Source organism: Scyliorhinus canicula, chromosome 1 (assembly GCF_902713615.1).
Source record: "Scyliorhinus canicula chromosome 1, sScyCan1.1, whole genome shotgun sequence".
Taxonomy (NCBI): Eukaryota; Metazoa; Chordata; class Chondrichthyes; order Carcharhiniformes; family Scyliorhinidae; genus Scyliorhinus; species Scyliorhinus canicula.
In genome coordinates this window covers 168,023,777-168,050,157 of record NC_052146.1, presented here as the reverse complement: position 1 = coordinate 168,050,157, position 26,381 = coordinate 168,023,777, and the positions used below count along the sequence as shown (strand labels likewise).

General features: G+C 45.7%; 1 protein-coding gene across 5 annotated transcripts in view; it reads left to right on the top strand.

Annotated features, from left to right (window-relative positions):
* Window positions 1-26,381, top strand: part of LOC119969103 (WT1 associated protein) — a 110,258-nt gene that overhangs the window by 12,422 nt on the left and 71,455 nt on the right. For all 5 annotated transcript variants that reach the window (XM_038802322.1, XM_038802345.1, XM_038802338.1 and 2 more), the window contains 2 exons: window positions 2,062-2,099; window positions 2,182-2,237. In XM_038802322.1, coding sequence (XP_038658250.1) covers window positions 2,070-2,099; window positions 2,182-2,237 — 86 coding nt within the window. In that variant the 5' untranslated portion in view covers window positions 2,062-2,069. The remainder of the gene's footprint in view (window positions 1-2,061; window positions 2,100-2,181; window positions 2,238-26,381) is intronic.

The following is a 26,381-nucleotide window of genomic DNA, read 5'->3' as shown; positions in this document are numbered from 1 at the left end:
TTTTTTTTATGCAGAGGGTATTGGGATCTGGAATTCACTGCCTGAGTTAGTGGTGGAGGCAGAGACCTGCAACTCTTTTTTTAAAAGTATATGGACTTGAGTGCTGTAAGACACAGGGCTATGGACTAGGTGCAGGGGGTAGGATTAGAAAGAGCACATGGGTGTCCTCCGGCTGGGATGGACAAAATGGGCCGAAAGGCCTCCGATGCTGTAACTTTTCTGTGATTCCATTCTAACCCAGGTGATGGTCATATATAATGATTGTAAAAGTGAACCCCAAAGTCTTCTGCAGACACATAAGTAGTAAAAAGAGGAGTAGGGTTGATGAGGGAACCTAAAGAAGATTAACACATGGTGAAAGATGGCATATCTTGGGTACTAAATAAATACTTTGTGTCCATCTTTACCCAGACCATGGTAAAAGATGAGGTAATTCAAACACTAGATGGATTTAAAATTGAAAAGGATGTGGTATTCTGCATGTGTTAATCTTCATGTGGTATTTGTACTTGGTTGATAAGGCACTGAGACCAGATGAGATGCATTTCAAAGACAACGAGGGAAGTGAGTGGAAATTGCAGAGTATCTGGCCCCCTTAGACTCGGGTGGCCCCAGAAGACTAGAGAATTGCAAACGTTACATTCTTGTTCAAAAAAAGGTGTAAAGATAAGGCCAGTTTAACTTTAGTAGTGGGGAAACCTCTCAAACAATGATCTGGGACAAAATTAAGTCACATGGACAGATATGGGTTAAATAAGAGAACCCAGCCTGGATTTCTTAAGGGAAAATAAGTAAAAGAGGGGGTTGATCAGGGAAATGAAATGAAAATCGCTTATTGTCACGAGTAGGCTTCAATGAAGTTACTGTGAAAAGCCCCTAATCACCACATTCCGGTGCCTGTCCGGGGAGGCTGATATGGGAATCGAACCGTGCTGCTGGCCTGCTTGGTCTGCTTTAAAAGCCAGCGATTTAGCCCAGTGAGCTAAATCAGCCCCTTTTTGTTGTTGATGTGTGTGTGATGCTGTTGATGTGGTGTACATAGACTTCCAAAAGGCATTTGATACAGTGCTGCTCCATGGATCTATGAGCAAAGTTATAAAAACATTGAACTGTAGCAACATTTGATACTGCATTGGCTGAACTACGGGAAACGAGTAGTGGTTAATGGATGTTTTTCTGCTGGAGTTGACTTCCTCAGGGACCCTTTTTCTGATTCGTATTAATGACCTAGACCTTGGTGTACAGGGCATAATTTCAAAATTTATGATTGATGCAACATTAGGAAGCATTCTGAACTGTAAAGAAGATAATGTAGAATTTCAATGGGATGTAGACATGGTGGAGATGGTGGCCAGGGTAGTAGATGAAGTTCAATGCAGAGAAGCTTTTGGTCATTCATTTTGATAGGAAGAGCATAGGTGAGATCCACAAGGAGGTGGAGGATAGAAAACCAGAGTACATATCATGGAAGATGGCAATCCAGTTTCAGAGAGCAGTTAATAAAGCAAACGGTATAAGTTTAACCTCTGCTTAGAGTGTTGTGTCCATTTCAATGTGCCACACTTCAGGAAGGATGTGAAGCATTAGAGAGGGTGGAGAAAAGATTCATAATGGTTCCAGGGCTGAGGGACTTCACATATGAAGGTACATCAGAGCAGTTAGGACTGTTTTAAGTTGAGAGAAGATTTAATTCAAAATAATTCAGCGTCTGGTAGAGTAGGTGGGGAGAAATTGTTTCTATTCAAGAATGGGAGGGTGGAGATTTAAAGAAATTGGTAAAGGAAGCAAAAGTCACACAAAGGAAATTGTTTTCCCAGGTCGTTAGAGTCTGGAATGCTCTGCCTGAGAATGTGTTGGAGGCAAGTTCAATTGAAGAATTAAAAAGGGAATTAGACTTTTTAACTGAAAAGGAAGAATGTACTGGGTTGCAGGAGAAGCTGAGGAGTGGTACTAGATGAGGTGAGCTGTTGCAGACCTGTTGAGTCAATGGCCTCCTTCTGCATTGTAGCAATTCTATGACTGCCTGTGTAGATTATAATCTATTTGTGAACTTTCTTTCAGATATCAGAATGACGAATGAAGAACCTCTCCCAAAGAAGGTAAGCACAAAACATAACTAAGTTATAAGTTATTATTACTTCTGATTAGCAATAACTAATGACCTGTCTTGTTCCGCAATAGGTTCGCTTAAGTGAATCGGATTTCAAAAACCTGTCCCGAGATGACTTGTGTTCCAGGTACTGTTTTGCTAAAATAAAATTTGACACTGGGAGTAACTGGTTAATGTGTATAAGACATTTTTGTGACCTTTATTTACTTATAGCAAAGGATCATTATTGTGAGGGACATCGATTCCAAAAGTAGGAATATTATGCTTTAGTTGTACGGGGCATTGGTGAGACCACATCTGAAGTATTGTGCAGTATTGGTCTTATTTAAGGAAAGATGTAAATGCATCAGCAGCAGTGCAGAAAAAGTTTACCAGACTAATACCAGAAATGGTGGGTTGTCTTTGAGGAGAGATAATGCTTGTATCCACTAGAGTTTAGAAGAGTACGATGTGACTTGATTGAAACCTTTAAGACCTTGAGCAGTGTATATGGGCAGTGTTTCCTCTTGTCAGAGAATCTACCTGTCATAGATGCATCTGTCCATGACCGCATTGGTAGCAGTGATCACCACACAGTCCATGTGCAGACATTGAGGATGCCCCTCATGATGTGCAGAACTACCACCTTGCTAAATGGGATGATTTCAAAACAGATCCAGCAACTCAAAACTGGACATCCATGAGACACTGTGGAGCACCAGCAGGAGCAGAATTGTATTTCGCCACAATCATAACCTCATGGACCAGCAAATCCTTCCAACTACCTTTATGATCAAGCAAGGGCATCAACACTAGTTCAGTAAAGAGTGCAGGAAAGCATCTCAGAAGCAGCAGCAGGCATACCTAAAAAATAGATGTCAAGTTGGGCGATCCCACAACCACTGAATTAGATGTAAGTTCTGCAGTCTTATCAGATCCAATCCAAAACGGTGGTGGACAATTAACTAACGGGATGAGAAGGAGGCTTCACAAATGTCTCATCCTCATTGATGGGAATGCTCAGTACATCAGTGTAAAAGACGAGGCTGAAACATTAGCAACCATCTTCAATCAAGTGCCAAGACTTCCTGAGGTCCCCAGCATCACAGATGTCAGCCAATTCATTCACTCACAAGTGATATCAATAACGCCTGAATGCATTGGATATAGCAAAAGCCTTGCACACTGACAACATTCTAAGCAATTGTAATAAAAAGACTTCTGCACCAGAACTAGTCACATCCCTAAGTTGTTCCAGTACAGCTACAATGCTGGCATATGGAGTAATAATGTTTCACTGCATGGAAAGAGGCCTTTCAGCTGACCATCAAGCACCTAACTATTCCAATCCCAACCCCCCCCTCCCCAACTAAAGGGAAAAGTACATAGAAACATAGAAAATAGGAGCTGGAGGATGCCATTCGAGCCTGCTTGGGTTTCCTCCGGGTGCTCCAGTTTCCTCCCACAGTCCAAAGATGTGCAGGTTAGGTGGATTGGCCATGTTAAATTGCCCTTGGTGTCCAAAAAAGGTTAGGTGGGGTTACCGGGATAGGGTGGAGGTATGGGCTTAGGTAGGGTGCTCTTTCCAAGGGCCGGTGCAGACTCAATGGGCCGAATGCACTGCAAATTCTATGATTATCTATGATTGTTCTCATCACTGATCATCCAACTCAATAACCTAATTCCACTTTTCCTCCATATCCCTTGATCCTTTTCGCCCTAAGTACTACATCTCACTGCTTCTTGAAAACATACAATATTTTGGCCTCAACTACTTTCTGTGGTAACGAGTTCCACAGGCTGGCCACCCTCTAGGTGCAGAAACGTCTCCTTATCTCTGTCCTAAATGCTCTACCTCGTATCGTCAGACTGTTACCCCTGGTTCTGGACACACCCACCATTGGGAACGTCCTTCCTGCTTCTACCCTGTGTAATCCTGTTACAATTTTATACGTTCAGGGCAGCACGGTGGTGTAGTGGTTAGAACTGCTGCCTCACGGTGCGAAGGACCTGGGTTTTTTCCTGGCCCCGGGTCACTGTCTGTGTGGAGTTTGCACATTCTCCTCGTCTGCATGGGTTTCACCCCCACAACCCAAAAGATGTGCAAGATATGTGGATTGGTCATGCTCTATTGTCCCTTAATTGGGAAAAAATAATTGGGTATTCCAAATTGATAAACGAAACAAACAAAAAAAATGTTTTATAAGTTTCCGTGAGATCCTGCTCATTCTGAACTCCAGCAAATACAATCCTAACTGATTCAATCTCTCCACAGACGTCAGTCCTGCCATCCCAGGAATCAGTCTGGTAAACGTTCGCTGCACTCCCTCTATAGCAAGAGCATTCTTCCTCAGATAAGGAGACCAAAACTGCACAAAATACTCCAGGTGTGGCCTCACCAAGGCCCTGTATAATAGCAGTAATACATTCCTACTCCTGTACTCTAATTCTCTCGCTGTGAAGGCCAATATACCATTTGCCGCCTTTACCTCCTGCTGTACCTTCAGTGACTGGTGTATGAGAACACTTGGGTCTTGTTGCACATTCCCCTCTCCTAATTTATGGCCATTCAGATAATAGTCCGCCTTCTCGATTTTGCTACCCAAGTGGATAATCTCCCATTTCTCCTAATTATACTGCATCTGCCAATTCGTTTGCCCACTTACTCAACTCGTCCAAATCACACTAAAGGATCTGCATCCTCCTCACATCTCACCCTCCCACCCAACTTGGTGTCATCTGCAAATTTGGAAATGTTACATTTTGTTCCCTCATCTAAATCATTAATATATATTGTGGGGTCCTATCTCCAATCCCTGCAATACCCCACTAGTCACTGCCTGCCAATTTGAAAAAGACCCGTTAATTCCTACTCTTTGTTTCCTGTCTGCCATCCAGTTTCTATCCGTCTCTATACACCACCCCGAAACCCATGCACTTTAATTTTACTAATTTCTTATGCAGGACTATGTCAAAAGCCTTTTGAAAGTCCAAATATACCACATCCACATGCTGCCCCTCGTCAACTCTACTAGTTACATCATCAAAGAATTCCAGTGGATTTGTCGAGCATGATCACTCCATCATAAATTCGTGCTGACTCTGTCTGGTCCTGGCACTATTTTCTAAGTGCTCTGCTATAAAATCTTTGACAATGGATTCTAGAATTTTCCCCATTACCATCGTCAAGCTTACTGGTCTATAATTCCCTGTTTTCACGCTACCTCCCTTTTTATATAGTGGAGTTACATGAGCTACCCTCCAATCTGCAAGAACTGTTTCAGAGTCTATAGATTCCTGGACGATGACCACCAATGCATCCATTATTTATAGAGTCACTTCCTTATGTACTCTGGGATGTAGATTATTAGGCCTGGGGATTTATTGGCCTTCAATCCCATCAATTTCTCCAACACCATTTCTCTACAAATTTTGATCTCCTTCAGTTCCTTCCTCTCACTAAACATTGGTTCCTCAACATTTCTGGTATCTGATTTGTGTCCTCATTTGTGAAGACCGAACCAAAGTATGCGTTTAGTTACTCGGCTATTTCTTGTCTCCCTATTATACATTCCCCTACTTCTGACATTTGCCTTCACCAATCTTTTTCTCTTCATGTACCTAGAGAAACCTTTATAATCAGTTCCCTGCAAGCTTACACTTGTACTCCATTGTCCCCTTCTTAATCTATCCCTTGGCCCTTCGCTGATATTTTTTTTTACATAGATATGCATATTGGCATTTTGAATTTAAAAACAGAACTTTGCTGGAACAACAATACTAATAATCAACATATTAGCCCCAAGCTGTCACTATGTCTGTGGCAGAGGCCCCAGTTCTATCTTACATTTTATTTACATTATTGTTTGTGTATATTATAATTTTTTGAAGGTTTTATACTGGGACTTAAACCGCTTAGTGGCAAGCATTGCACCCAGCTTTACCCACATTCATTGCCAGGTACCTAAGGTTGTTCTCTTTCAGGAGTTGGAGCCAGGATTGTCAGTCCACATACATGTCTCCCTTGTCCTCGTCCATATCCCAAATATGGTGTCTATTCCCGCCGGTGTGAATCTATGGTTGTTGCAGATGGGGGCCTCTATGGACATCTCACCCAGTTTAAAGTGGCGGCTGAACTGGTTCCATGTCCTTATGGTAGCTACTATCACTGGGCTCCTGGAGTGAGTGTGTGGGGGAGGGTCGGGAGTGGTGGCGGCCAGCGCTTTGAGAGATAGAACATTACAGCGCAGTACGGGCCCTTCGGCCCTCGATGTTGCGCCGACCTGTGAAACCATCTGAAGCCTACCTGACCTACACTATTCCATTTTCATCCATATGTCTATCCAGTGACCACTTAAATGCCCTTAAAGTTGGCGAGTCTACTACTGTTGCAGGCAGGGCGTTCCACACCCCTACTACTCTCTGAGTAAAGAAACTGCCTCTGACATCTGTCCTATATCTACCACCCCTCAATTTAAAGCTATGTCTCCTCGTGTTGGTCATCACCATCCGAGGAAAAAGACTCTCACTGTCCACCCTATCTAACCCTCTGACTATCTTATATGTCTCTATTAAGTCACCTCTCAGCCTTCTCTCTAACGAAAACAACCTCAAGTCCCTGAGCCTTTCCTCGTAAGACCTTCCCTCCATACCAGGCAACATCCTAGTAAATCTCCTCTGAACCCTTTCCAAAGCTTCCACATCCTTCCTATAATGTGGTGACCAGAGCTGCACGCAGTACTCCAGGTGCTGCCGCAGCAGAGTTTTGTACAGCTGCAGCATGACCTCGTGGCTCGAAACTCAATCCCCCTACTGATAAAGACTAGCACACCATATGCCTTCTTAACAGCCCTATTAACCTGGGTGGCAACTTTCAGGGATTTATGTACCTGGATGCCGAGATCTCTCTGTTCATCTACACTACCAAGAATCTTGCCATTAGCCAAGTACTCTGCATTCCTGTTACTCCTTCCAAAGTAAACCACCCCTCACTTTTCCGCATTAAACTCCATCTGCCACCTCTCAGCCCAGCTCTGCAGCTTATCTATGTCCCTCTGTATCCTATTCCTTCAGCACTATCCACAACTCCACCGACCTTCGTGTCATCTGCAAATTTACTAACCCATCTTTCTACACCCTCTTCCAGGTCATTTATAAAAATGACAAACAGCAGTGGCCCCAAAACAGATCCTTTCGGTACACCACTAGTAACTGAACTCCAGGATGAACATTTGCCATCAACCACCACCCTCTGTCTTCTTTCAGCTAGCCAATTACTGATCCAAACCGGTAAATCACCTTCAATCCCATACTTCCTTATTTTCTGCAATAGCCTACCGTGGGGAACCTTATCAAACGCCTTACTGAAATCCATATACACCACATCAACAGCTTTACCCTCATCCACCTGTTTGGTCACCTTCTCAAAAAACTCAATAAGGTTTGTGAGGCATGACCTACCCTTCACAAAACCGCGTTGACTATCGCTAATCAACTTGTTCTTTTCAAGATGATTATAAACCCTATTTCTTATAACCTTTTCCAACATTTTAGCCAGAACCGAAGTAAGGCTCACAGGTCTATAATTACCAGGGTTGTCTCTACTCCCCTTTTTGAACAAGGGGACAACATTTGCTATCCTCCAGTCTTCCGGCACTATTCCTGCCGACAAAGACGACATTATGATCAAGGACAAAGGCTCTGCAATCTCCTCCCTGGCTTCCCAGAGAATCCTAGGATAAATCCCATCTGGCCCAGGGGACTCATCTATTTTTACACTTTCCAAAATTGCTAACAATAATTGCTAACAACATAATTGCTCCTTGTGAACCTCAATCCCATCTAGCCTGGTCGACTGTACCTGAGTATTCTCCTCGACAACATTGTCTTTCTCCAGTGTAAACACTGACGAAAAATATCCATTTAACGCTTCCCCTATCTCCTCTGATTCCCCACACAACTTTCCACTACTATCCTTGATTGGCCTTAATCTTACTCTAGTCATTCTTTTGTTCCTGATATACCTATAGAAAGCCTTAGGGATTTCCTTGATCCTATCCGCCAACGACTTTTCGTGTCCTCTCCTCGCTCTTCTTAACTCTCCCTTTAGATCCTTCCTGGCTAACTTGTAAATCTCAAGTGCCCTAACTGAGCCTTCATGTCTCATCCTAACATAAGCCTTCTTCTTCCTCTTGACAAGTGCTTCAACTTCCTTAGTAAACCACGGATCCCTTGCTCGACAACTTCCTCCCTGCCTGACAGGTACATACTTATCAAGGACACGCAGTAGCTGTTCCTTGAAAAAGCTCCACATTTCGATTGTATCCATCCCCTGCAGTTTCCTTCCCCATCCTATACATCCTAAATCTTGCCGAATAGCATCATAATTGCCTTTCCCCCAGCTATAACTCCTGCCTTGCGGTATTTACCTATCCCTGCCCATTGCTAAAGTAAACATAACCGAATTGAGATCACTAGCACCAAAGTGCTCACCTACATCTAAATCTAACACCTGGCCGGGTTCATTACCCAGTACCAAATCCAATGTGGCATCGCCCCTTGTTGGCCTGTCTACATACTGTGTCAGAAAACCCTCCTGCACACACTGCACAAAAACTGACCCATCTATAGTACTCGAACTATAGTATTTCCAGTCAATATTTGGAAAGTTAAAGTCCCCCATAACAACTACCCTGTTACACTCGCTCCTGTCGAGAATCATCTTTGCAATCCTTTCCTCTACATCTCTGGAACTATTCGGAGGTCTATAGACAACTCCCAACAGGGTGACCTCTCCTCTCCTGTTCTAACCTCGGCCCATACTACCTCAGTAGACGAGTCCTCAAACGTCCTTTCTGCCGCCGTAATACTTTCCTTGATTAACAATGCCACCCCCCCCCCCCCCCCCCCCTCTTTTACCATCTTCTCTGTTCTTACAGAAACATCTAAATCCTGGAACCTGCAACAACCATTCCTGTCCCTGCTCTACCCATGTCTCCGAAATCGCCACAACATCGAGATCCCAGGTACCAACCCATGCTGCAAGCTCACCCACCTTATTCCGGATGCTCCTGGCGTTGAAGTAGACACACTTCAAACCAGCGTCTTGCTTGCCGGTGCCCTCTTTCGAACTTTTAACCCTATCCCTGACCTCACTACACTCAACATCCTGTACACTGGGACTACAATTTAGGTTCCCATCCCCCTGCTGAATTAGTTTAAACCCCCGTTAAACCCCCCCCGAAGAGCACTAGTAAAGTGAAGAGCCCTCCCTCCTGCACCATCCCTGTAGCCACGTGTTCAACTCCTCTCTCTCCTTATTTCTCACTTCGCTAGCACGTGGCCCGGGTAACAACCCAGAGATAACAACTGTTTGTTCTAGCTCTCAGCGTCCACCCTAGCTCCCTGAATTTCTGTCTCAAATCCCAATCTCTCTCCCTACCTATGTCGTTGGTACCTATGTAGACCACGACTTGGGGCTGCTCCCCCTCCCCCTTAAGGATCCCAAAAACACGATCAGAGACATCACGAACCCTGGCACCTGGGAGGCAACACACCAACCGTGAGTCTCTTTCGTTCCCACAGAACCTCCTGTCTGTTCCTCTAACTATGGAGTCCCTAATCCAGCAGAGGGCAGCAGAGCAGAGCTACTGATCAGCTGTTCTGGGGGAATTTGCATACGTGCAGTGCGGTCAGCCTAAGTTGAAGGGGAACCGGCGAAGGAGACCCAAGGAGTTTGAGTGAAGACAAGCATCCAGCAGAGGGCAGCAGAGCAGAGCTACTGATCAGCTGTTCTGGGGGAATTTGCATACGTGCAGTGCGGTCAGCCTAAGTTGAAGGTGGTTTGTGGAGGGGCTGTTGGCAAGTGACAGTTAAACCCGAAACACTTTGTGAGTGTTTCCCACCCTACCTCCTCCTCTAACCAACCCCCCCACCCCACGGTGGTTGGGAAGCGGGAGCAGGGGCCTGTCGTGAAGGTGAGTGAGTGCCTTTAAATTTGCTTAACTTTCAGCGGGAGCAGGGTTTGAGGTAATATCAGGTAAGCTCTTCCTTTCTTTTTCTTTTTCTTGTTTTTTTTTAATCTAGAGGTGATGTCAGGGAAGGCAGTACAATGCTCCTCCTGCAGAATGTTTGAGGTGAGGGACGCCGTCAGTGTCCCTGCTGATTTCATCTGTGGGAAGTGCACCCAACTCCAGCTCCTCAAAAACCGTGTTAGGGACCTGGAGCTTGAGCTGGATGAACTTCGGATCATTCGGGAGGCAGAGGGGGTCATAGATAGGAGCTTCAGGGAAGTAGTTACACCAAAGACTGGAGATAGATGGGTAACTGTAAGAGGGACTGGGAAGAAGCAGTCAGTGCAGGGACCCCCTGCAGTCGTTCCCCTGAGTAACAAGTATACCGTTTTGGATACTTGTGGGGGGGACGACTTACCAGGGGTAAGCCATGGGGTACGGGCCTCTGGCACGGAGTCTGTCCCTGTTGCTCAGAAGGGAAGGGGGGAAAGGAGTAGAACATTAGTAATTGGGGACTCAATAGTCAGGGGCACAGATAGGAGATTTTGTGGGAGCGAGAGAGACTCACGTTTGGTATGTTGCCTCCCAGGTGCAAGGGTAAGTGATGTCTCGGATCGTGTTTTCCGGGTCCTTAAGGGGGAGGGGGAGCAGCCCCAAGTCGTAGTCCACATTGGCACTAACGACATAGGTAGGAAAGGGGACAAGGATGTCAGGCAGGCCTTTAGGGAGCTAGGATGGAAGCTCAGAGCGAGAACAAACAGAGTTGTTATCTCTGGGTTGTTGCCCGTGCCACGTGATAGTGAGATGAGGAATAGGGAGAGAGAGCAATTAAACACGTGGCTACAGGGATGGTGCAGGCGGGAGGGATTCAGATTTCTGGATAACTGGGGCTCTTTCTGGGGAAGGTGGGACCTCTATAGACAGGATGGTCTACATCTGAACCTGAGGGGCACCAATATCCTGGGGGGGAGATTTGTTAGTGCTCTTTGGGGGGGGTTTAAACTAATTCAGCAGGGGCATGGGAACATGGATTGTAGTTTTGGGGTACGGGAGATTGAGAGTATAGAGGTCAGGAGCACAAATTTGACTTCGCAGGAGGGTGCCAGTGTTCAGGTAGGTGGTTTGAAGTGTGTCTACTTCAATGCGAGGAGTATACGAAATAAGGTAGGGGAACTGGCAGCATGGGTTGGTACCTGGGACTTCGACGTTGTGGCCATTTCAGAGACATGGATAGAGCAGGGACAGGAATGGTTGTTGCAGGTTCCGGGGTTTAGGTGTTTTAGTAAGCTCAGAGAAGGGGGCAAAAGAGGGGGAGGTGTGGCGCTGCTAGTCAAGGACAGTATTACGGTGGCGGAAAGGATGCTAGATGGGGACTCTTCTTCTGAGGTAGTATGGGCTGAGGTTAGAAACAGGAAAGGAGAGGTCACCCTGTTGGGAGTTTTCTATAGGCCACCTAATAGTTCTAGGGATGTAGAGGAAAGGATGGCGAAGATGATTCTGGAAAAGAGCGAAAGTAACAGGGTAGTTGTTATGGGAGACTTTAACTTTCCAAATATTGACTGGAAAAGATATAGTTTGAGTACATTAGATGGGTCGTTCTTTGTACAATGTGTGCAGGAGGGTTTCCTGACACAATATGTTGACAGGCCAACAAGAGGCGAGGCCACATTGGATTTGGTTTTGGGTAATGAACCAGGCCAGGTGTTAGATCTGGAGGTAGGTGAGCACTTTGGAGACAGTGACCACAATTCGGTGACCTTTACGTTAGTGATGGAAAGGGATAAGTATACCCCGCAGGGCAAGAGTTATAGCTGGGGGAAGGGCAATTATGATGCCATTAGACATGACTTAGGATGTGTTGGTTGGAGAAGTAGGCTGCAAGGGTTGGGCACACTGGATATGTGGAGCTTGTTCAAGGAACAGCTATTGCATGTTCTTGATAAGTACGTACCAGTCAGGCAGGGAGGAAGGGGTCGAGCGAGGGAACCGTGGTTTACCAAAGAAGTGGAATCTCTTGTTAAGAGGAAGAAGGAGGCCTATGTGAAGATGAGGCATGAAGTTTCAGTTGGGGCGCTTGATAGTTACAAGGAAGCGAGGAAGGATCTAAAGAGAGAGCTGAGACGAGCAAGGAGGGGACATGAGAAGTCTTTGGCAGGTAGGATCAAGGAAAACCCAAAAGCTTTCTATAGGTATGTCAGGAATAAAAGAATGACTAGGGTAAGAGTAGGGCCAGTCAAGGACAGTGGTGGGAAGTTGTGTGTGGAGGCTGAGGAGATAAGCGAGATACTAAATGAATACTTTTCGTCAGTATTCACTCAAGAAAAAGATAATATTGTGGAGGAGAATGCTGAGACCCAGGCTATTAGAATAGATGGCATTGAGGTGCGTAGGGAAGAAGTGTTGGCAATTCTGGACAAGGTGAAAATAGATAAGTCCCCGGGGCCAGATGGGATTTATCCTAGGATTCTCTGGGGAGCCAGGGAAGAGATTACTGAGCCTTTGGCTTTGATTTTTAGGTCATCATTGGCTACAGGAATAGTGCCAGAGGACTGGAGGATAGCAAATGTGGTCCCTTTGTTCAAGAAGGGGAGTAGAGATAACCCCGGTAACTATAGGCCGGTGAGCCTAACGTCTGTGGTGGGTAAGGTCTTGGAGAGGATTATAAAAGATACGATTTATAATCATCTAGATAGGAATAATATGATTAGGGATAGTCAGCATGGTTTTGTGAAGGATAGGTCATGCCTCACAAACCTTATCGAGTTCTTTGAGAAGGTGACTGAACAGGTAGACGAGGGTAGAGCAGTTGATGTGGTGTATATGGATTTCAGTAAAGCGTTTGATATTGCAGAAAATACGGAGGCTGGGGATTGAGGGTGATTTAGAGATGTGGATCAGAAATTGGCTAGTTGAAAGAAGACAGAGAGTGGTAGTTGATGGGAAATGTTCAGAATGGAGTTCAGTTACGAGTGGCGTACCACAAGGATCTGTTCTGGGGCCGTTGCTGTTTGTCATTTTTATAAATGACCTAGAGGAGGGCGCAGAAGGATGGGTGAGTAAATTTGCAGACGACACTAAAGTCGGTGTAGTTGTAGACAGTGCGGAAGGATGTTGCAGGTTACAGAGGGACATAGATAAGCTGCAGAGCTGGGCTGAGAGGTGGCAAATGGAGTTTAATGTGGAGAAGTGTGAGGTGATTCACTTTGGAAAGAATAACAGGAATGCGGAATATTTGGCTAATGGTAAAATTCTTGGTAGTGTGGATGAGCAGAGGGATCTCGGTGTCCATGTACATAGATCCCTGAAAGTTGCCACCCAGGTTGATAGGGTTGTGAAGAAGGCCTATGGTGTGTTGGCCTTTATTGGTAGAGGGATTGAGTTCCGGAGCCATGAGGTCATGTTGCAGTTGTACAAAACTCTAGTACGGCCGCATTTGGAGTATTGCGTACAGTTCTGGTCGCCTCATTATAGGAAGGACGTGGAAGCTTTGGAACGGGTGCAGAGGAGATTTACCAGGATGTTGCCTGGTATGGAGGGAAAATCTTATGAGGAAAGGCTGATGGACTTGAGGTTGTTTTCGTTAGAGAGAAGAAGGTTAAGAGGTGACTTAATAGAGGCATACAAAATGATCAGAGGGTTAGATAGGGTGGACAGCGAGAGCCTTCTCCCGCGGATGGAGGTGGCTAGCACGAGGGGACATAGCCTTAAATTGAGGGGTAATAGGTATAGGACAGAGGTCAGAGGTGGGTTTTTTACGCAAAGAGTGGTGAGGCCGTGGAATGCCCTACCTGCAACAGTAGTGAATTCGCCAACATTGAGGGCATTTAAAAATTTGTTGGATAAGCATATGGATGATAAGGGCATAGTGTAGGTTAGATGGCCTTTAGTTTTTTTTTCCATGTCGGTGCAACATCGAGGGCCGAAGGGCCTGTACTGCGCTGTATCGTTCTATGTTCTATGTTCTAATGACAAGTGCTCTGTTCCTCTTCTCCCTTCCCTTCTGAGTAACAGGGACAGACTCTGTGCCAGAGACCTGTGCCCCATTGCTTACCCCTGGTAAGCTGTCCCCCGCAACAGTATTCAAAACTGTATGTTATTGAGGGGAACGACCACATGGGATCCCTGCACTGCCTGCCGGTTCCCTCTCCCTCCCCTGACGGTAACCCATCTTCTTTTACCTGAGGTGTGACTACCTCCCTATAACTCCTCTCAATAAACCCCTCCGCCTCCCGAATGATCCGAAGTTCATCCAGCTCCAGGTCCCTAACGCGGTTCTCGAGGAGCTGGAGATGGGTGCACTTCCCGCAGATGTAGTCAGCAGGGACACTCGAGGTGACCCTTTCCTCCCACATTCTGCAGGAGGAACATTCAACTGCCCTAACCTCCATTCCCACTGAACTAACTTCCCAACTACTGAAAACTAAAACAAAACTTGTTAGATTAGCAATCCGACGGACAGAACTTTTTTTTTGGTTAGACGAGGAGGATGGGTGGGAGACACTACGTAAGTAGTGTTTCGGGTAAAGCTGTCAATTGAGAAAAGCCCCTTCACAAACCACCTTCAACTTACGCTGACCACACTGCACGTATGCAAATTTTCCCGGATGATCCCGTGCAGAGAACTCCTCCATTGGACCCAGTCCATCTGCAGTTTCCTTAGACAACAACTCACTATCTCTGTGTGTGCTGCCCAGTGGACGAATAGGAGGTTCAGTAGAGCCAGGCGTCCCATATGTTGCTCCGCTGCAAGGTGAACTTGCATACCCAGGGACTATTTCTCTCTGATGAAGATCATTAATGATCTAAATATGAAGAGGAACCTAGGCAGCACATTCATTTTGAGCACGTGTACCCTTCCCGCTAGCGAAAGAGGGAGTAGGTCCCATCTTTGCAGGTCCCTTTCCACCTCCTCCATGAGGCTGGAGAGTTTCCAGGTGTGGGCCACTTGGATCCCCAGGTACCTGAACTTGGTTTGGGTTATTTTGAACGGCAGTTCCTCCAACTCCGCTCCTCCCTCTAGGGGCTTAACTGGGAAGATTTTGCTCTTTCCCAGGTTGAGTTTGTAACCTGAGGAGTCACTGAACTTCCTATGGTGTCCGATTATCTTTCGCATCCTGTCTTGGTGGTTCGACATATAGAAGAACCGGAACATCCGCATAGAATAAGCAGACTCTATGCTCTCTGCTCCCTGTCCAAATACCTGCCCACCAGTCCGCTGATCTTCATGGTGATAGCAGTTCGATTTTCAGTACAAACAGCAGCCGGGGTAACTGGCACCCCTGCCTCGTTCCCCTGTGAGGTGGTGATGTTCATCAGCATGCGCGCTGCCGGAGGTTATACAGGAGCTTCGCCCACATGGTGAATCACGCTCCAGAACTATACCATTCGAACACCTCCATGTGGTACCTCCATTCTTCTTGATCAAAGGCTTTTGATCGTTGTCTGTCCTTGACAAACTCGGTCTGATCTTCCGTGATCACCTGGTAGGCAGCTCTCCAGGCCCCTTGCCAGAGCTTTTGCAAGGACTTTTGCGTAAGTATTTAGGAGAGATATGGGTCTGTATGCTCCACACTCTGTTGGGGCTCAATGAGATAGAGGCCTGGGCCAGTGTGGGTGACAGAGCTCCCTTTGACAGTGAGGCATTGAACATCTCCCACAGGTGCGGGTCCAGTGCTGCTGAGAATTGTTTGTAAAGGTCTACCGGGAACACATCCGGTCCCAGTGCTTTCCATGATTGCGTGGAATTAATGCATTCCACGATTTCACTAGTTTCCTGTCCTTCCCCCATCACCGGTATACCCAGTCTGTTGAGGAACTGTTCCATTCCTGAGGGCCTCTCCGGGGTTTCGGCGGCATGTAGCCCTTGGTAAAAGTTAGTAAAGACCTTATTAATCTTGGCCCTAACTTTCTCTTTCGCTCTCTTTCACGGCTTTCTGTCTTCTCAACTGGTGTGCCAGCATGCAACTAGCCTTGTCTCCATGTTTGTAGAATGCTCCCCATGCCTGGCGGAGCTGGTGGACTGTCTTCTGTGTGTAGAGCAGGTCGAATTCCACCTGCAGCTTTTTCCTCTCCGCCAGCAGTTCCACAATTGAGTTCCACAATTGGGGCTGTGTAGTTTACCGATTCACCTCCGGTATGAAGTCGACCAGCCTCTGCATGGCTGCACTTTTTTTTCCTGTACTTAGGGCCCTATATGCTATGATTTCATCCCCGATCATCACCTTCACTACCTCCCAGAGGCGGAGGGTGAGACCTACCCGTTGCAGTTGCAGGATAGATAACTGTCGGTGATGTGGGATATTTGTGTGCAGAATTCCATGTCGGCGAGGAGCACTGTATCCAGCCTCCATGGCGTTGGTCCCGTTCCTTTTCCAACCACCCAGCTATGACGCGGTCGGAGATTACAATCACGGAATATTCTGCATTTGTTACCCCCTGGAAGCACCATTTTCCTTGCAAAATAAAAAAACTGTGAGCAGACCTTGTGAACGTGGGAGGATAATTTTTTGCTTGGGCGGTTGAAACTACATGGGTTTACACCCCCCCCCCCCAAACCTGCTCCATGGAGGCGTTAAGTTCACATGCCATGCCTGACATGGTGCCTGTCCTGGGGTTGCATCTGTCTCTGCCTCTCTCTCTCTCTCTGCCTCTCTCTCTCTGCCTCTCGCTCTCTCTCTCTTCCCTTTCCACCCACCACCCCAAACAGAGTGATAAGTCGGTGGGTGGCGAGGCCCAGGATTTCGGCCATCACCTTCTTTACAAATTCTGCATTGTTCCAGTGCAGGCCATATATATATATATTTACCAAGACTAATGGAGCCCCTTCCAGAGTCCCACTGCCCATAACAAATTGTCCCTCTGGGTCAGTTACTGCATGAATGAAACTGTCCTGTTGATTAGTATGGCCGCCCCCCTTTGTCCTGGTGTCGAATCATGAATTAAACGTTTGTCCCACCTGGCCCTTCTGCAGTCAGTCCCTCTCTCTTAGGTGTGTCTCCTCAGATTCTTGAGAATGGCACGGATTCTGGATCTCTTCACTGGCCCGTTGAGGCCCCTCATGCTCCATGTTATTATTTCACTCTCCATTTTATGGTCACTCATTCCTAAGGGGTCTCGCACAACTAGATTGCCAGCGATTCCGTTCTCATTACACTGTATCCAGTCTGGGATGGCATGCTCTCTAGTTTGTTCCTCAAGGTGTTGGTTCAGAAAACCATCCTGTGTACACTCCAGGAATTCCTCCTCTTGGTGTTTCTCAGCTTTACTCATGCAGATGCCATATTGTCAGAGCTAATATCCTTCCTCATTATTGTCTTAATTCCCTCTTTAACCAGCACTGTAACTCAACCGCCTTTACGTTTTTGTCTGTCCTTTCTAAATACTGAATTACCCTGGACATCTCTGGTTTCCATCCCTGGTCAACCTGCAGCCAATTATATCATACCAGTTGTATTTGCACAATTACCGTATATACTCGCGTAGCCTTCGATCTCGCGTATCATGCGACCCCTAAATTTTCGGCCCAAAAACATGCTTTTATAGTATACCTCATGTATCATGCGAGTCACTTTTTTTACATGACAACTGACACTCAGGTAAGCTTTCCGCCTAAAACTGCCGAATGAGAAGCAGCTGTTTTGCTGTTTCTAATCACGGAACTAAACCCGATAATAAACAGTCACAGTACCTAACAGGTGACACAATCGACCCTTAGCAAAAATGGAGAAAAAATCAGCGAAGAAATATACAGCCAAATTGAAACTGCAAGTTGTTGCCGAAGCGGAACAAAGCAACAATGTTAAAGCTGGAAACCTGTTTGGTGTCGGAGAAAGCTGTGTCCGAAACTGGAGAAAGCAAAAAGAACAATTGATGGCAAGTCCTTCCTATAAATGCGCAAATTGCGGGTCGAAATGTCATTGGCCGCAGTTAGAAGATGAAGTCTCAAAGTGGGTGTCCGAAAATCGGGCAAATGGTTACATAATAGCACGATCTAAAATAAGACTTTATGCTTTACGAGAAGCTAGAAACATGGGCATTCGTGAGTTTACTGCAAGTCCCGGAAGGTGTACGCGGTTCATGAAAAGACATGACTTTGTGTTGAGAAGAAAAACAAAAATTGCACAGAGACTCCCAAAAGAATTAGAAGAAAAAGTGTTAAGTTTTCATAGATTTGTTATCAAACATCGCAAAGCTAACAGCTATAATTTATCGTGCATTGGAAACATGGATGAGACACCCGTGAATTTTGATATGCCATCAAACTCAACCGTTAATAAAGTCGGCGAAAAAAGTATCTTTATCAAAACTACAGGGCATGAAAAGACACATTTTACGGTTGTACTAACGTGTATGGCAGATGGGACGAAACTTCCTCCAATGGTCATCTTCAAACGGAAATTAATGCCCAAGCTACAATTTCCAAGTGGTATCATTGTCCATATCCATGAAAAAGGTTGGATGAACGATAATGGCTGCATGATTTGGCTGAAGAGAGTTTGGGAATCAAGAGCAGGTGGTTTACTACGCCAAAAAAGTTTACTTGTTTGGGATATGTATAGGTCACATCGAGTGGATGCCGTTGTGAAAGCTGTTCGCGAAGCGAACACCAATATAGCGATCGTTCCAGCTGGCTTGACTAGCGTCATTCAGCCACTGGACGTATCCATCAATAAGCCATTTAAAGACAATCTAAGGAAGAAATGGAATGACTGGATGATGGAAGGAGAGAAATCATTTACGAAGGTAGGGAATATGAAGGCTCCGGATTTGGCTCTATTGTGTTTGTGGGTAAAAGAGGCATTGGCTGGGATAGATGGCGATTTGATCGTTAAAGCATTTAAAAAATGTGGAATAGCAAATGCTTTGGATGGAAGTGAAGATGATGCTTTATTCGAAGATGTAAGAGAAGAGGATGAAAATATTGAAGACCTGGAAGATGATCAGTATGACGACTGCCTCGATGAAGAAGAATTCCAAGCTTTATTTGACGATGACGATGACAATGAAAGCGAATTCGAAGGATTTTAGTTCACCTGCATTAGTTTGTTTTAATGATTTTAATAAATGTTAAATAACCAATGTGTTCCTGTTTCATATATCATTATGTTCAAAAATAATACCTGTATAACAGTTTCATTAACTACTGGATGCAATGTGACTTATCTTGGCCAGCATTTCACACCCGCGATTTTTGTACCTCGCGTATCATGCGACCCCCGAAATTTAGGCTTCAAATTAGGTGCTCAAAAGTCGCATGTTACACGAGTATATACGGTAGTTCATCTGCTTTATTTCAAATTCTCCAAGTGTTAAGGTACAAAGTCTTCAAGCTTCTCTTTTTAACATTACTTGTCTCGCTCCCAATATTTTTCACTGTTGCCCTGTTTGAATCTCTGCCTATCACTTCTTATTCCTCTTTCTGTCTTTTATTTGTGTCCTTGTTTTCTCCTCCTCTGATTCCTTGCCTAAATTCCCATCCTCCTGCCCTTTTAGTTTAAACCCTCCCCAACGACTCTAGCAAGTACTCCGCCTCGGACTCCACGTAGGACGTCAGTCCTGGTCCTGCCAAGGTGTAACCTGTCCAGTTTGTACTGGTCCCATCTCCCTCAGAACTGGTCCCTATGTTGCCTCCCAGGTGCCAGGGTTCGTGATGTCTCTGATCGTGTTTTTGGGATCCTTAAGGGGGAGGGGGAGCAGCCCCAAGTCGTGGTCCACATAGGTACCAACGACATAGGTAGGAAGAGAGATGGGGATTTGAGACAGAAATTCAGGGAGCTAGGGTGGAAGCTGAGAGCTAGAACAAACAGAGTTGTTATCTCTGGGTTGTTACCCGTGCCACGTGCTAGCGAAGTGAGAAATAAGGAGAGAGAGGAGTTGAACACGTGGCTACAGGGATGGTGCAGGAGGGAGGGTTTTGGTTTCCTGGATAATTGGGGCTCATTCTGGGGTAGGTGGGACCTCTACAAACAGGATGGTCTTCACCTGAACCAGAGGGGTACCAATATCCTGGGGGGGAGATTTGCTAGTGCTCTTCGGGGGGGTTTAAACTAATTCAGCAGGGGGATGGGAACCTAAATTGTAGTCCCAGTGTACAGGATGCTGAGAGTAGTGAGGTCAGGGATAGGGTTAAAAGTTCGAAAGAGGGCACCGGCAAGCAGGACGCTGGTTTGAAGTGTGTCTACTTCAACGCCAGGAGCATCCGGAATAAGGTGGGTGAGCTTGCAGCATGGGTTGGTACCTGGGATCTTGATGTTGTGGCGATTTCGGAGACATGGGTAGAGCAGGGACAGGAATGGTTGTTGCAGGTTCCAGGATTTAGATGTTTCTGTAAGAACAGAGAAGATGGTAAAAGAGGGGGGGGGTGTGGCATTGTTAATCAAGGAAAGTATTACGGCGGTAGAAAGGACGCTTGAGGACTCGTCTACTGAGGCAGTATGGGCCGAGGTTAGGAACAGTAGAGGAGAGGTCACCCTGTTGGGAGTTGTCTATAGACCTCCGAATAGTCCCAGAGATGTAGAGGAAAGGATTGCAAAGATGATTCTTGACAGGAGCGAGAGTAACAGGGTAGTTGTTATGGGGGACTTTAACTTTCCAAATATTGACTGGAAATACTATAGTTTGAGTACTATAGATGGGTCAGTTTTTGTGCAGTGTGTGCAGGAGGGTTTTCTGACACAGTATGTAGACAGACCAACAAGGGGCGAGGCCACATTGGATTTGGTACTGGGTAATGAACCCGGCCAGGTGTTAGATTTAGATGTAGGTGAGCACTTTGGTGATAGTGATCACAACTCGGTTATGTTTACTTTAGCAATGGGCAGGGATAGGTATATACCGCAAGGCAAGAATTATAGCTGGGGGAAAGGCAATTATGATGCTATTCGGCAAGATTTAGGAGGTATAGGATGGGGAAGGAAACTGCAGGGGATGGGTACAATCGAAATGTGGAGCTTTTTCAAGGAACAGCTACTGCGTGTCCTTGATAAGTATGTACCTGTCAGGCAGGGAGGAAGTTGTCGAGCAAGGGAGCCGTGGTTTACTAAGGAAGTTGAAGCACTTGTCAAGAGGAAGAAGAAGGCTTATGTTAGGATGAGACATGAAGGCTCAGTTAGGGCACTTGAGAGTTACAAGTTAGCCAGGAAGGACCTAAAGGGAGAGTTAAGAAGAGCGAGGAGAGGACACGAAAAGTCGTTGGCGGATAGGATCAAGGAAAACCCTAAGGCTTTCTATAGGTATATCAGGAACAAAAGAATGACTCGAGTAAGATTAGGGCCAATCAAGGATAGTAGTGGAAAGTTGTGTGTGGAATCAGAGGAGATAGGGGAAGCATTAATGGATATTTTTCGTCAGTGTTTACACTGGAGAAAGACAATGTTGTCGAGGAGAACACTCAGGTTCAGTCGACCAGGCTAGATGGAATTGAGGTTCAAAAGGAGGAGGTGTTAGCAATTTTAGAAAATGTCAAAATAGATAAGTCCCCTGGGCCAGATGGGATTTATCCTAGGATTCTCTGGGAAGCCAGGGAGGAGATTGCAGAGCCTTTGTCCTTGATATTTATGTCGTCTTTGTCGACAGGAATAGTGCCGGAAGACTGGAGGATAGCAAATGTTGTCCCCTTGTTCAAGAAGGGGAGTAGAGACAACCCTGGTAATTATAGACCTGTGAGCCTTACTTCGGTTGTGGGTAAAATGTTGGAAAAGGTTATAAGAGATAGGGTTTATAATCATCTTGAAAAGAACAAGTTGATTAGCGATACTCAACACGGTTTTGTGAAGGGTAGGTCATGTCTCACAAACCTTATTGAGTTTTTTGAGAAGGTGACCAAACAGGTGGATCAGGGTAAAGCTGTTGATGTGGTGTATATGGATTTCAGTAAGGCGTTTGATAAGGTTCCCCACGGTAGGCTATTGCAGAAAATAAGGAAGTATGGAATTGAAGGTGATTTAGCGGTTTGGATCAGTAATTGGCTAGCTGAAAGAAGACAGAGGGTGGTGGTTGATGGCAAATGTTCATCCTGGAGTTCAGTTACTAGTGGTGTACCGCAAGGATCTGTTTTGGGGCCACTGCTGTTTGTCATTTTTATAAATGACCTGGAAGAGGGTGTAGAAGGATGGGTTAGTAAATTTGCAGATGACACGAAGGTCGGTGGAGTTGTGGATAGTGCTGAAGGATGTTATAGGATACAGAGGGACATAGATAAGCTGCAGAGCTGGGCTGAGAGGTGGCAGATGGAGTTTAATGCGGAAAAGTGTGAGGTGGTTCACTTTGGAAGGAGTAACAGGAATGCAGAGTACTGGGCTAATGGCAAGATTCTTGGTAGTGTAGATGAACAGAGAGATCTCGGCATCCAGGTACATAAATCCTTGAAAGTTGCCACCCAGGTTAATAGGGCTGTTAAGAAGGCATATGGTGTGCTAGCCTTTATAAGCAAGGGGATTGAATTTCGGAACCACAGGGTCATGCTGCAGCTGTACATAACTCTGGTGCGGCCACACCTGGAGTACTGCGTGCAGTTCTGGTCACCACATTATAGGAAGGATGTGGAAGCTTTGGAAAGGGTTCAGAGGAGATTTACTAGGATGTTGCCTGGTATGGAGGGAAGGTCTTACGAGGAAAGGCTCAGGGAATTGAGGTTGTTTTCGTTAGAGAGGAGAAGGCTGAGAGGTGACTTAATAGAGACATATAAGATAGTCAGAGGGTTAGATAGGGTGGACAGTGAGAGTCTTTTTCCTCGGATGGTGATGACCAACACGAGGGGACATAGCTTTAAATTGAGGGGTGAGAGATATAGGACAGATGTCAGAGGCAGTTTCTTTACTCAGAGAGTAGTAGGGGTGTGGAACGCCCTGCCTGCAACAGTAGTAGACTCGCCAACTTTAAGGGCATTTAAGTGGTCACTGGATAGACATATGGATGAAAATGGAATAGTGTAGGTCAGATAGGCTTCAGATGGTTTCACAGGTCGGCGCAACATCGAGGGCCGAAGGGCCCGTACTGCGCTGTAGTGTTCTATGTTCTATGCCCCAGGAATCTGAAACCCTCCCCCTCATGTCATCTCTTCAGCCATGTATTCATCTGATAAACCCTGCTGCTCCTACTCAGAATAGCACGTGGCACTGGTACTGTAGTAATCCTACGATCACTGCCTTTTGATGTTCAACTTCACAACTTTCTTCTGAACTTCCTATATTCTGCTTTTAGGACCATATCCCTTTTTTTAAAAACTGTCGTTGGTGCTGACGTGCACCAAGACCACTGGCTGTTCACCCTCCCCCTCCTGCAACCACTCTGAGACATCCTTGACCCCAGCACCAAGGAGGCAACCTACCATTCTGGAGTCTCGTTTGCGGCCACAGAAACGCCTGTCCATTCCCCTTACAATTGAATCCCATGTAACTATTGCATTTCCACGCTTTTTACTCCTCCGCTCTGCAGCAGAACCAACCGCAGTGCAACAAATTTGGCTGTCGCTGCTTTCCCCTAAGAAGTTATTCCCCTCAAGTATCCAAAGCGATATGTCTGTTTTGCAGGGTAATGGACATGGGAGATTCCTTTACTGCCTGCGTAGCTCTCTTGCCCTGTCTGGTGGTCACCCATTCCCTCTTGCCTGCGGAGTCTGAGTCTGTGGTGTGACTACTTCTCTATACATGCTATTGGCCCACGACACACTCCTTGAGGATGCTCCACAGTGTCTCCAGCCAACACACCAGCTCCAAAATCCCAGTTCCAGGAGCTGGGAGACACTTCCTGCACACATGCTGGTCCTGGACACCGGATATGTTCCCAGCTTCCCAGATGGAGCAAGGGGAGCAAACCAAGGCTTTTGGCTCTCCTGCCATGACTTATTCCTTTAAATTAAGCCTATAGAAGATGCTTGAAATTAGATTAAATCCAATTCTTTATGGCCCTTCTTTCCTTGTCCGTGTTACTGCCAATTAGAGTCCTTACAGTTTATAAACCACAAAAGTATTTTCAACTATAAGTGATAAAAGTTGTAACACTTAACATCTTACCAACTCCTTATCAATCGGCTTTCTCCCTTATAGCCTCAGCTGCAGCAGGGCAAGAACACTCTGAAGATTTGTTACAAAGCAAGGAGAAAAAGCAAAGAGCACCTCTTCCCGCTCTGCATCGAATTCACACTCTGCTTTAGATTCCCAAGTTTAAAACTGACTCTGGCTGTGCCTCATCCTGGATATGTCTTCTCCCACGACTCATGCACAAATTCCTATCCACTCTATCTATGTCCCTCTTAATTTTATACACCTCAATCAGTTCTCCATCAGCCTTCTTTGCTCCAGGGAAAACAGACCCAGCTTATCCAGTCTCTTGATAGCTGAAACAATACAGCCCAGGCAACATTCTGGTAAATCTCCTCTGCACCTTCTCCAGTGAAATCACTTCCTTCCTCTGGTGGGTACGCTGCAATGTAGAAACTTGCCTGGGTATATCCTGTCAGGATAAACCAACCCCATCAGTCTGCATCCTCAATTGTCAGCATAGTGATGGAGGTGGTCATTGGAAGTGATATCAAGCACTTGCTTGATAACCTGCCCCTCAGCTCCTGAACATATTACAGCTTTGGCCCAACTTGGATAAAAGAGCTGATTTGGGACATAACCCAGCACAAAGTAATTTGGAGTATTGCGTACAGTTCTGATCGCCTCATTATAGGAAGGACGTGGAAGCTTTGGAACGGCTGCAGAGGAGATTTACCAGGATGTTGCCTGGTATGGAGGGAAAATCTTATGAGGAAAGGCTGATGGACTTGAGGTTGTTTTCGTTAGAGAGAAGAAGGTTAAGAGGTGACTTAATAGAGGCATACAAAATGATCAGAGGGTTAGATAGGGTGGACAGCGAGAGCCTTCTCCCGCGGATGGAGGTGGCTAGCACGAGGGGACATAGCTTTAAATTGAGGGGTAATAGATATAGGACAGAGGTCAGAGGTGGGTTTTTTACGCAAAGAGTGGTGAGGCCGTGGAATGCCTTGCCTGCAACAGTAGTGAACTCGCCAACATTGAGGGCATTTAAAAGTTTATTGGATAAGCATATGGATGATAAGGGCATAGTGTAGGTTAGATGGCCTTTAGTTTTTTTCCATGTCGGTGCAACATCGAGGGCCGAAGGGCCTGTACTGCGCTGTATCGTTCTATGTTAAAGGAAAATGGTTGTTGTCCAAGACATCACTGCAGGAGTTCCTCGGGTTAGTGTCCTTGGCCCCACTATCTTCAGCTGCTTCATCAATGACATTCCTAACGTCATAATGCCAAGTAGGGATATGCAATATTCAGTTGCATTTGTGACAGCTCAGATACTGAAGAGCTTGTGTTCATATTCAACAAGACCTGGTGTCATGGGAATATCACTTTAAGAAATGTTTGTCTGCTCAAGTGGCTGCAGGGAGTGAGAGTGTGGGAGGAGCTGAGCTCTGGCTCTGCTTTTTAGTTTCGCTTTGACAAAAAGCTTGGGTGTATCTGTTTTTTTAGTTTCGTTTTAGTGTTGGAGCTGCAGCCAGCCAAAGAAGGTGTAATTTTGATCTCTCTGCCATCCAAAGATTATCTCTAGATAATTTGGTGAATTCAGAGTGTTGACTGCTCTCAGTAGTGAAGTTAAACCTGATGTCTTTCTGTACAAAGGGTTCTTTTTGTCTTATGGATGTTGCAAGGAAAGATTAAGTGTTACTTAGAGAGTACTATATTCTTTGGGGGATTTATTGGTGGTGATAGTTGTTAAGATGTTCACTGTGGGTTTATAAAGTGTTAACTGGTTTCAGAAATAAACATTGTTTTAATTTAAAAGTACTGTAGATTTCTGTTGCATCGCACCTGCAGAGTAGGCCCGTGTGCTCCCCATAACCACAATCTTAAAAGTTGTGGGTCAGGTGAACTCCATGATACACTTTGGGGCTCTCTACACCCTGGCCCATAACAATGGGCAACATTCAGACATGGGCTGATAAGTGGCAAGTAATATTTGTGACACACCAGTGGCAGGCAATGACCATTTCCAAGGAGAGAGTTCAAACAACTCTTTCCACCAACCCACCCCCACACACTCAATATCCTGAGAGTTATCGTTGACCAGAAACTGAACTGGGCCAGCCATAGAAATACTGTGCCTACAAGAGCAGATTAGAGGCTGGGCATCTGTGGGAAGTAACTCTCCTCCGGACTACCCAAAACCTTTTCACCATTTATAAGCACAAGTTAGGAGTGTGATGGAACACTGTCCGCTTGCCTGCATGAGTGCAGCTCCAGCAACACTCTAGAACTCTAGGGGCT